This window comes from Phascolarctos cinereus, unplaced genomic scaffold (genome assembly GCF_003287225.1).
Source record: "Phascolarctos cinereus isolate Bilbo 61053 unplaced genomic scaffold, phaCin_HiC Scaffold_726;HRSCAF=1367, whole genome shotgun sequence".
NCBI lineage: Eukaryota > Metazoa > Chordata > Mammalia > Diprotodontia > Phascolarctidae > Phascolarctos > Phascolarctos cinereus.
Window position 1 is genome coordinate 420,082,749 of NW_027556098.1, and position 11,272 is coordinate 420,094,020.

Here is an 11,272-nt window from a genome sequence, read left to right on the forward strand (position 1 = left end):
TCGGACTCCCAGGCGTCCCCTCCCCAACCTCATCTCCCCGGGATCCAGGAGTCCTTCAAACCTTGACCAGGCAAACGTCCCCTACCCACGCGCCGCTTCCTTCGAGACCCATGGGATCCCCAGCCCCACAGGTCCCTCAGGGTCTCTCGCAATCTCGTCCCCTCGGAGCTCCAAGGATTCCCGTCCCCAAGTCCTCCCCCCCCCCGGAGCCATTCTTCAAGCCCAGCCCCTTCAGAGATCCCCTCTCCAGTGTTTGCTTTTCCAGCTCCCCCTCGACCCTCACCCCTGGGCTCAGCAGTTCCCTCCCCATGCCTTGAAGATTCTTGAATTCCTTCGCCAGGCCTCGCGCCTTTGGAGACCCAAGGAATTCCCACCCCCCACAGCCACTTGGGTACCCCAGGGTCTCCCCAGCCTCATCCCCTTCGGAAATTCAAGGATTCCCGCCCCCAAGCTCAAACCCTTCGGAGAACCCTCAAGCCTCGCCAATTCGGAGACTACCCTTTCCTAGGGCCACCGTCTCAGGAATCCGGGAGTTTGCCCCGCTAACTACTGAGGCACAACAGGGGTCCCTTTGGCCATTCCCCCACCCTCGGGAACCCGAGGCCACTTTCTCAGCCCCAGTCCCTAGAGGACCCAGGCGTCCCGAGCCCCAGCTTGAACTCTTTTCTCCCCCGAACCTGATACCCAGCGCAGCGTCAGGGAAAAAGCTAGCAACAGGTGGTTCCCGCTGGGGGCCGCGCCCCCGCACCTGCGACTGTCCATCCCTGGCGGCCCCGGCCCTCTCCCTCCCCCTCCTTGGCCACCCCAATGCCTTCCCCCTTTCCCCCGGCACCAGGGTCAGAGCATGGAGTAAGGGAGCCTCGGGACCCAGGTGTCCCGGCCTTCCATCCTCCACCACCTCCCTTCCTACCCCCACCCCATCCCCTATTCTCCCCGCCCTGACCCTCCAACCCTGCAAAGGACCCTATAAGCCAATGACTACTAAATCTCTTCTGGAGGACTCCGGGCGGTCGCGAAAGGGCGGAGAACAGGCAGGTCTGGCCTGAGAGGGAGGGGCCTGGGGTCTCAAGGCTTGCGGTTGCACCCGGCTAGATACATTGCACTCCTGCGACCCTGATTCCACTTGGTGAGATGCCCCCCAACCTTCCTCAAGGGAGAAGGTGTCCTGTTTTCCCCCCAGCCCCTAACCCCCCTGTCCTCGTCCCTGTGCCCTCAGGGACCTAGGAGTTCAGACCCACAGTCCCTACCCCCGAGCCCGGCATCAGAGCCCTCAGCTACCCCATCCCTTCAAGGACCGGGGCTACTGGTCCCTAACTTCCATCCATTCTCCTCTGTCCCCTCCTTACCAACAAGCTAGGCGTTCCCAGTTCTCGAATTTTCTGTTGCTCCTTCCCCCCAAAACTCTTTCCCTCAGGGACCTGCTCCTTCCCCCAAAAACTCTCTTTCCCTTGGGGACCTAGATGTCCTGGACCCCAGGGGGACAAACAAAAGTTCCTTACCCCTCCACGTGAATACTGCCTTTCTGCCCTGGCCCTCTAATCTGACCCTCTGCTCGCTCCGGGAGGCCCCCACCCCCCGCCTTTCAGACCAGCTCCTCTCCGCCCCCTTCCTGGCCATGACCCTCGTTGCCTCGGCCCAGTGTTCCCAGCTCATCCGCTCCAAGTTCCGCTCCGGTGAGGGAATCTAGCTGGGAGGGCCGCTTGTGCAGAAATGGGGGTGCACGGGGAGATCGGTGCACGGCCTGAGTGTGCAAGGGGATTGAGAAAGGGAGAAGGGTCGATGTGCACGCAGGAAAGAAGTGCTGTGCACACGCTGAGAGCAAGGGCGGGGGAGTGTGCAAGGAGACCAGTGTGCAAGGGATGGGGAAGGGAGGGAGTGTGTGAGGAGGGGAATACAGGTGCCAGGAGGTCAAGCGTGCAAGGGCCCAGTGTCCTAGGCTCTCCAGTGGCCGCTGTGAGAACAGGACTTCCCCCTCCCCCATTCAGCGCAGGCTGGGTTCCCGGCTGACCTTCGGGCGCACAGAAGCGGGCGGGGGACTTGGGCGTGGGGGGAGGGGCGGGGCCTGGTCACAGTGACCCCGCTCTCGGCTTTCCCTCAGTCCTCCAGCTCCGAATCCACCGGAGATCCCAGGACCAGCGTGAGAGTGGACAGAAGCCTGACCAGACCTCGACTGGGACCCAGGCCTCTAGTCACTCCGCCTTTCTCCCCACTAATGGATCCAGGGGACCCCAGCGCCTGCCTGCAGCTCCTTCCCCCTGGGGAACACAGCCTTCTTTCATCCAGTCTTTTCCACCTAAGGATTCAGGTAGCTTCTTCCCCCTATCTCTTTCCCACTCAGAGATTCAGACATTGAAGCTCCAAATTTTGCACCCCCCCCAAGTACCCGGATGTGCCTCTTTTTAGTCCCTGTCTCACCATGGTGTCTTCCAATCCAGTCCAAACATTTACTTACACCCAGTAGTAGGCTAGGCAGTTCCTAGGGGATTCAGATCAAAGCAAAGGGGGTTAATTAGGCTGGAAATCAGAGAGCATGGGGAAGAAGCAGTAATGTGAAAGAAGCCTAGAAAAGGGAGGGTGGAGCCACACTTCGAAGGACTTCAGATACCAAAGAGGAGATTCGTATTTGATCCCAAAGGTCATAGGGAGCCATTGGAAGTCCTAGAGCCGGGCAGGAACAGGGTCAGAGCAATGCTTTAGGAATACCCACTGGATAACTGTGGAAGTTAGACTGGGCATAGAAGTTTGTGGTAGGGAGGACAACGGGGGTGACTGTTTCCATAGGCAAGATGAGAGGGGATGAGGGCTACTTCATCCCTCCTTAGGTCTCAGTCTCATCCTTTCTTCCTACAGTGGATCCCTGGATCTCGGCCCCAGCCCCCGACCAAGTCTCCATCACCAATTCCTCCCCTTTATCCTGTGACCCTGGAGTCTTCAAACCCAATCCAGCAACCCTCCCCTTTTCTGGGGTGTCATTGAAGAAGGTGAGCCGGGGACTGCGAAGTCATTTTGTTCAAAGCCCTCAGGCAGATGGGGCTGAGCAATCCTCTCGAAATTCTGGCCCCGAGCCTTGGCGCTCCAGTTCTTTTGGGCCGCCTGGGTCGGTGTGTGTGTGGTCTGCGGCTTCCTGACGGCCAAGGAATGCTTTCGGGACTACAACTCCTAGGATGCCGCAGAGCCGAATCGGGAGATTTAGGCAGGGCTTTGGCTAGAGGCTTCATGGGAAGTGTAGTTCCGTCTGGGGGAAGGGCACCTAACCCGAGCTGGAAATCCTTTGACAGGCCAAAGGAGACGGTCACCAGAGGGAGCCCAGATCCAGATTGAAACCACTCAAGTACCACGCATATGTGCCCCCAGAGCACCGTGGAGGGCCAGGGCCAGGTGCAGCGGCGCCGGCCCAGGGAAGCCACCCCAGGGAGGATGGGCAGCTCTCAGGGCACAAGCAGGACCTGTCTTTGCCTAGGTGAGGTTCCGCCCAGGACCCTGAGAGACAACCTTGCCTTGGGTCCCTGGCCCCTCTGTGCCCTAGCTCCTAGAGTGACAGCGCTCTCTGTACCCAGACGGTCTCAGAAGCACCTCGCCCAATCCAGACCCCTAAGGGGCTCTAGGCACTCTCTCGTTAACTGGGGGTCTCGGCTCCCAAGGGGATCAATCCTTCCCTCCCAGAATTCGGTTCAAGAATCTTCCATTATGTACTGCAGGACTTGGGGGTCGAGACCGGGACTCCAGGACAGCCCCGCACCCCCGGAGGTCCCCCGACCAGTGGCCTCTAAGCCCAAGTTAGAGCTTCAGACCCTCCGATTGGAGGAGCTGACGGTGAGTTGTAAGGAAATAGAAGACCCCCTTTCATGACACCCCAGACTGAGGCCCCTGGGAGAGCAGGTGTCTCCTCTCACAATTCTTTCTCCTCGAAGCTCCAGGAGCTCTCGTCCCATTTTGAGTCCCAGATGTTCCTTTCAGAACTCCTCTCCATGGGGGCCCCGGGGTCCCTTCCTCGAGTCTTCCCCTTCAGGCCCCAGGCTCCCCCGTCCCAGCCCAGCCCCCTCGGGGACTTGGAAATCCGTTCGTCCAGCCTTCTCCTCGAGGTCCCGGGCTCCCCCATCCTCTCGGGGACTCAGGCGTCCTTCCTTCCAGCCGCCCAATCCCCAGCCTCTGAGTCGATGCGCTCGCCTGCCCACAGGTCTCGGAACTCCGCCAACAGCTCCGCCTGAGGGGCCTCCCAGTGTCCGGGCCAAAACCGGCCCTACTGGAGCGGCTGCGAGGGGCCGGGGCCCGGGACAGGCAGCCCCAGGTGCAGCGGCCGGTGCGGAGCTCCGGAGTTCGCTCCCGCGCCAGCCCAAGCTCTAGCTCGAAACCCAGGTCCCGTCCGCGACCTCGCACGGAGCCCCAGGCCCCTCCTAGAACAGCTGGAAAGTCCGTGAGTGCTGGGAAGGGGGAGGGGGACAGGAAAGAGGGGCACAGGAAGAGGGCAAGTGAGGAGTCCCAGGCAGGCGAGGGTGGGGCTAGATTAAAAGGAGGGACCAGAAGAAGGGAGATGGGAGGAACCACGACTAGGGGCGGGGCCAGGAGAGGGATGGAGCTCGGAGAGAGGCCGGAGCAGGAGAAAGGAAAAACAGTGGAAGGGGAGGATGAAGGGAGGGGCTAGAGGAAAGGGGCGGGACCAGGAGTGGCTGCAATGGGGTGGGGCTGAGCTCTCTGCCCATCCCCTCAGCCCTGGCCCCGCCCCGCTGCCCCCGAGGCCCCGCCTGCTCCTCCCGCCGCACCTCGAGTCCTGTCCTTGGAAGAGGAGCTTCAGGAGGCCATCCGCAGGGCGCAGGTGTGGGAAGGGAGGAGCTGCGGTGCTGGGAGAGAATGGGGAAGGAAGGGTTAGGAGTTTGGGAAAGGATTACGGGGAGAAGGGGAGGGGGAGGGCCAAGTCCAGAGGCAAGGGTCACTTACCTCCTTCCTCACCTTCCCCCGCCCAGCTCAACCCCCATCACTCCATCCAGGACATTCTGGACGAGCCTCTGGAGCCGCTGGCAGGTGAGTACTGGATCCAGGACAGCAGGATTGGGGGTGGATGAGGGTCAGGGAGACTCGTGGGGCTCTGGCGCAGAGGCTGATCGCCTGTGGTACTGAAATGATGGTGACTGGGGGAAAGGAGCTCGAGGGCTCTGGGAGGGGGCAAGGAATGAGGTCACGGGACACCTGGGTCCAAGTCTCCTGCCCAAGGGACCAGGGAGGGGCAAAGAAGTCTGACAGCCCCTTCCTTCTCTCCTGCCCCTCTGCTCCTCCCAGAAGCTCTGCCTCCACCCCCGCTGGATTTCCCGGGCTCCTTCGACCTCCTGTCTCCATCCCCGCCGCCAGGCTCCGAGGGCCTGTCCTCCGTCTTCTCCTCCTGGCCTCCGTCCCCTGCCAGCTCGCCATCGCCAGGACCGGGGCGTCCCCTGGAGGCTGCCGATTGGCTGGAGGCTCTGACCGGAAGCCCAGCTCTGGACTGCTCCGGCCCAACCCCTAGCATCTTCTGCACCGACTTCGCAGAGCCTGGGACCAGCAGACTCTGGGACTTGGGAGTGGAGGAGTGGTGATGGGAGCCTGCAAGGGGGGGGCCTTGCCGGGGACAGGCACCCAACAAACAGGAACACCCACAAGTCAGGAGCCAAAGAAATGGCCACATGCATCCCGACAGAAATTCACAGACACTCACAGTCACACACAAACACTGGCAGAGTAGGACAGAAACCAGCACAGAGAAAAAGTGCCATTTCCACAAGGAGAAACACAGAAAAACCTGCAGAGTGACAGAGACACAGATGGGGCCAGGAGATGAGGGAGGGGAAATGAGAGGGAAACAGAGGCAGGGCCACTGACATTCAGAACTACAGAAATGGCCCATCCTTTACAGGGACCTTGACTAATGGAGAGAAGGACCTTAAATCGAGGGGCTCCAATCCGCACTCCTGTCCACACTGAGAGTCTGGGACTAGACAGGCACGAGGACAACTGAGTGATGTTGAAGAAGCCTCCCCCTTCCCCCATCTTCTTAGCAGACTATGTAAAATTCTCAAACATTCATGTGTTTTCTCTTTTAAAACGCAAAGGCCAGTCTGGTCATTTCGCAGGATGTGAGCTGCCTCAGGGGTGTGATTGTAGACTGGACTGTAGACTATCTTTAGGGAAGGTCCTTAATATCTCTGGTCCTCAGTTTCCCCATCTTTAAAATGAAGGAGTGAGACAGATTCTAAGCCCCCCTCTGCCTTTCAGAATCTGTGATTTCTAGACTCACTGTGTGATTTTGGTGTCAACTACTCTCTCTGGGCCTCAGTAAAATGAGGACTCAAGGTTACTGGGCTCCAACTCCTCAGAAGCTTCAATCTTCACTGGGGAGAGTGAGACTATACAGAGAGCTGTGTCCATGGACCAGGCTGTCAGCCTCCTGATGTCTTGCTTAAGCTTCCCAGGTTGGGACTGCACCCCTGCCCATCCTGCCTCTACTCAGAACCCCAGGCTGTGGTCCACCATGCCTCCCAGGGCTATGGACAGGAAGGTGTCTGGGAGCTGGCAGTCTAGTGGGTTGGGTGTGGTTGTCCAGGCCTCTGCTACGGGCATGTATGAAGGCACCCATGGCTGTGATTGCGTGGTTGCCCTGTGTCTGCAGCAGGGAAGGAGTGTCCACTGAGGCCTCAGCCCCATCATCAGTGGACTTTGAATCCCCACTGGAGGCATCTTCTATGTATTCTCTATACCAGGAGAGCCAGTTGGGGTGACCTCGAAGCCGGCAGCAGTGTCAGCCCAAGCCACCAGTGTGAGGGAGCTCCCACAGTGGGTCACCACAGCCATTCACTACTTAACATATATCTGAGAATTTAGGTGTGTGTTTGTTTGTTTTTTCTTTCATTCTGAGCCTATGATTTTATCAGTGTGGACAGCTCCTGGAATTAAAAATCTCTCTACTAATGTGCAAAGTTTAGTAGGGGAATTCAATCCAAGTCACCCAGAATTTATTAAATGCCTGCTGTATGCAGAATGCAAGGCTAGGAGCTAGGGGAAACAGAACTCCATTGCTTGCCTCCAAGGATCTTATTCTAACAGGAAGTCAATTGAATTGAATGCAACCAGCATTTAGTAAGGGCAAAACCTTATGATGAGGGGCTAAGGAGCTGCAAAGTTTAGGGTCTCTGCCCTCAGGGAGCACTTACCCTGGATCACAGAATAGGAGGGGACTAGAGACTATTGTGCTCAAGCCATACCTGAACAATTTGGCCCTCTACAGCATACCTTGTTGAGAGGCATCTGGCCCACGTGAAGCACCCAGGATGGGAGCTCTTCCTCTCCCAAGGCCCTTAGGACAGCAAAGAAGGTTTTGAGATTCTCTTTGTCCACAGTGCCCAGCACCACAGAGTCTGCCCAACAGTGTGGGAACTGAATTGGTGGATTGAATGAATACCAGTCCAACATTGTGTTTCTGTTTCTGCTTGTATCTTCCTAGAAATGTGTGTGTGTGTGTCCTCTGGTTTTCTAGAACCAACGCTAGATGGTCTCCTCTACTGAACCTTGCTTAGAGAAAGGTGAAGGGCTTTGTGCAGTTCCAAGACAAAGGGCCTTGCTGATCTGGGGAATCAGAGGAAGCTTCCCTGTTGGAGGTCCCATTTGTATGGGACTTTACAGGAATGAAGAATGAGGCTGGGGAACTGTTCCCTCACTACAACTGGGCTGTTGGGCCAAAATGTGGCTAATCCTTATTCCCTGTTCTTCCCCTCTGGCTGAGGAGGTCAGGGGGGATCTGTCTGCATCTGGACATCCAATGATAACCTCATTCTCTGGCTGTGCCTCCTCAGTTCTAAGGCACAATTTGAAGCTTTCTCAAAGCACCATCTTTTTAATTGATTCTCTTTGCTGACCCTGGATTATGCAAAGTTTCAATCATGCTGGATTTCTGATTCAATACAGTGGCTCCTTATGTCATATCCAGTGATTGCTGGTCACAGGCCAGGTCAAGTCACCAAACATCTATTAAGCTAAGCTTCCCATGTGCCAGGCACTGTGCAAAGTGCTAGATATGTTAGGCTTTTGGTACACATCATGTAACTTTCTCTTCAACAGAGATACCTCACATATGAATGTCCTTCAGAGAATACTAAGTTTCTTCAGTATTTTCTGAATAACAAAGTTTCTTTTTAGTTCTTTCTCAAAATTGTCCCCTTGCTTCGGTCCTTGAAAACAAACCTCTCCTACTTGCTTATTTACTGATACTGGTTACATGGCCCTCAACTTCCTCTGAATCAAGTGACAGCTATCCTTGTAAGTCAAATGAACAAATTAATGGCCAGCTTGTCCACAATTAAAATATCCTAGTTCTTTTTATCTTCATGGGGCCTGGGTTTTAGATCTCCTACATCAACTACAAGTGACTTACTTGAGGATAAAGTCCCCAGCCCTCCATCCCTGGCCCTATCTCTGTTTCCCAAAGTTGACTCTTTAGTATAGAAAAGTCATTTTTTAGATAGACAACGGAGGGGTGTATATGTAGCAAAAAGGAATCCATTTTTTCCCACACCTCAAAACTACATTCCTTTTTGCCATACACACCCCCCTCCTGTATCCATCCAAAAAGATGCCTGTTGGGTCTTTTGTCCCCTGTTCCCTGATTACATCAAGAGGCATTCAGGTGTTGGTAGGTTTCTCCTCCTGAGTGCGATCAATCCAAGGCTGCCTTTTCCTTGGGCTCTGTGATCCACACCTGGGAAGGTATCCTGGAACCTGATTTTGTCGAGCTTTTTGTCACATTCATACTGGTTTCCTATTTCCATACACTCATAAACAACTGGCATCTTTAGAGTTTTTTGGTAACCAAGACCAGTTAGCTATGCTTTCAACATCGGGAATTAAGCCATGACATGGCCCATTTTCTCTGGTCTAATTGTATCTGCTTCGTCCAGTTTTCCCAGTCCTATGTCACTCTGCGGCTTGTAGTTGACTCTCTGTTTGAGCTATGAACTCACCAAATTCTCATCTTGTGTCTATAATCAGATCAACTACATTTGCGCTCTAATTATAAAGCAGTCTGCTGTCCTCATCTCTCCAGTGTACTACAGCTTGTCACATTCAAAATTAACAACAGTGATTGTCTTAGAACTCTAGGTCAGAACAATGGTTTCTCTCAGAACTGCAAACAAAGCAGTCTTAACTCAGCAACAGACTGGCTGCCCAGCTGGAAAGGGACAGCATACTTGGCCGTAATTGTTCATTAGCCTTTGGTTTTCCTTGTTTTCTCCGTATACGTTCTTCATCCACTTGACACACTTCAGGAATCTCTTCTGCCTCTTATGAGACTTTATGTTTTGATTTGTTTTGTTTTTACATTAAAACCCTTCTCTGTGGGTGTGTTTTTAAAGAAATATTTATCTTTCCCTTATAACCTAGAGTGTGGAGAGACATTTCTCCACCTACTTCACTGTCCCTTCTAGGGAGAGATCAGCCTTTCCTTAGCTGGCAGACATACAAATATCACATCCTCAGTGCAGGTCACTGCAGGATGGACCCTCTTAGCCATGCTTGCTGGACTCCTTAGCTGCTCTGGCTAAGAGATACTCATTTATATTTCTGTTGCAATGTGCTTGTGGGCAGCATCATCAATCAGAGGTGTTACTTGTCATTTGACAAGCATTCTGATCATGGTCACTATTGTGATTGTGACTTATTGATCAACAAATCAAAAAGCATTTACAAAGCACTTCCTATGTAGCAGGCACTGTGAAACAGACCTCTTAAGAAATCCTTGGGGGCAGCTAGGTGGCTCAGTGGATAGAGCACCAGCCCTGAAGTCAGGAGGACCTGAGTTCAAATCTGGCCTCAGACCAAGCACTTGACGCTTACTAGCTGTGTGACCCTGGGCAAGTCACTTAACCCCAATTGCCCCCCCCCAAAAAAAACAACCCAAACTGCTAGACTGGAATAGGCTTGCTTTTGGGGCAGCTAGGTGGTGCAGTGGATAGAGCACCAGTCCTGAAGTCAGGAGGACCTGAGTTCAAATCTGGCCTCAGACCAAACACTTGACACTTATTAGCTGTGTGACCCTGGGCAAGTCACTTAACCCCAATTGCCTAAAAGCAAAAAAAGAAAGAAAGAAAGAAATCCTTGACACACAGTGGTGGCCATGGGCCACTGGTCCCATGAGAACAGTACAGCTTGCATTAGGGCGTGGGGCTAGAAGCAGCTGATGTGGAGTTCTGAATCTGTTAAAGCCACCAGGTGATGGTCCATGCAAGGGCTTCACCAGCTCTATCCAAACTGCCGAGCTTAAAAACCAGCAACACACCCAATCTTCTTCAGTGCCCTAAAGGCCACATTTAACATGGAGCAGAGTTGACATTCTTTAAAATAACTCATCACTTTCCTGGTTCCTATGTCCCCCACACACTTGAATCCCCACCTTCTCCCTTCTCAGCCTAGCCTCAGTGAAGTCACTCACTTGGTATTTCAGCTAAATGGCATTTATGAACAGGAAACCAAAAGTAAAATACAAGTGGGAAATCTGACGTGGCATGAATAAGTACATTCCGTGGCTTCTGAATTTTCAGTTCCTTCCACCATCTCTTCCTCCTCCTGCCCTTTTCCTCTTGAAGGGAAGAGGAGTGAATCAGAGACAGATGTACCACCTTTGGTAGGGAAGAGCTACCAAGCAATCCCCACTCTCAGTCACGAATGAAAACTGCCTCACCCTAGCATACTGCTTAAGGAGTGGTGATCTCTGACTCCAGTTCCCAACAAATCTTCAATTTGTTGTCCAATGTTTCAGCCAGCTGGCCTTGGAAGTCCTCTGGGCTTACCATGTGGGCAGCTTCTCTCTTCCTGTTTCCTTCTGACATGTTTCAGTAGCGTCCCTGGAACCCGTGGGACAGAGAATTCATCTCAAAGCACAATGGCTTGTTTTCTTCACTACCTTGTCAGACAGCATGACCACCATGGCTGCAGAGAGCTGGCCTTTCTGGTAGCACCTCCCTCCCAAAGCTCACCTTGCTAGTTTTCCATCACTCCTTGGCACCTAAGACCTAGAAAATACTGGGAAGATGGGCAGACGTGGAGTTGCTGAAGGGGACACATGCTCCACATGCCCACAGGGATCACACAGGTCTAATCACCATGGCTTACATATACAATCAATGTCTGTGCTCTTTCCTTTTCACCCCTCACCTTTTATGGGCTACTATCTTACCTCAGGGTGATAATGAGTCCAGGACGGACAGACAGACAGACACATGCACACCTGGACTCACTCTCTGGCAGAACACTGCCA

At 54.0% G+C, this 11,272-nt stretch overlaps 1 protein-coding gene across 4 annotated transcripts; it reads left to right on the forward strand.

Moving 5' to 3' along the window:
- The first annotated feature begins 42 nt into the window (after nt 1-42).
- On the forward strand, nt 43-6,969 carry MAMSTR (MEF2 activating motif and SAP domain containing transcriptional regulator). 4 transcript variants are annotated; one of them, XM_021003436.2, is made up of 10 exons: nt 43-1,126; nt 1,565-1,673; nt 2,099-2,305; nt 2,851-2,981; nt 3,279-3,460; nt 3,699-3,813; nt 4,178-4,414; nt 4,709-4,813; nt 4,962-5,019; nt 5,275-6,969. In XM_021003436.2, exons 2-10 carry the CDS (start codon nt 1,616-1,618, stop codon nt 5,562-5,564), a joined length of 1,383 nt encoding a protein of 460 aa, XP_020859095.1. In that variant the 5' UTR covers nt 43-1,126; nt 1,565-1,615; the 3' UTR covers nt 5,565-6,969. The 4 variants fall into 4 exon arrangements, with proteins under 4 accessions (XP_020859095.1, XP_020859096.1, XP_020859097.1 ...); XM_021003437.2 differs by having other exon boundaries at nt 43-1,673; nt 5,278-6,969; XM_021003438.2 differs by lacking the exon at nt 4,709-4,813 and having other exon boundaries at nt 43-1,673.
- The last annotated feature ends 4,303 nt before the right edge of the window (nt 6,970-11,272 follow it).

Excerpts from the sequence above, each read along its gene's own strand:
- MAMSTR (XM_021003436.2), top strand. The coding sequence starts at position 1,616 with ATGACCCTCGTTGCCTCGGCCCAGTGTTCCCAGCTCATCCGCTCCAAG. Across the intron at positions 3,814-4,177 it reads TCCGATTGGAGGAGCTGACG|GTCTCGGAACTCCGCCAACA; the intron begins GTGAGTTGTAAG and ends GCCTGCCCACAG. Across the intron at positions 4,415-4,708 it reads CTAGAACAGCTGGAAAGTCC|CCCTGGCCCCGCCCCGCTGC; the intron begins GTGAGTGCTGGG and ends CCATCCCCTCAG.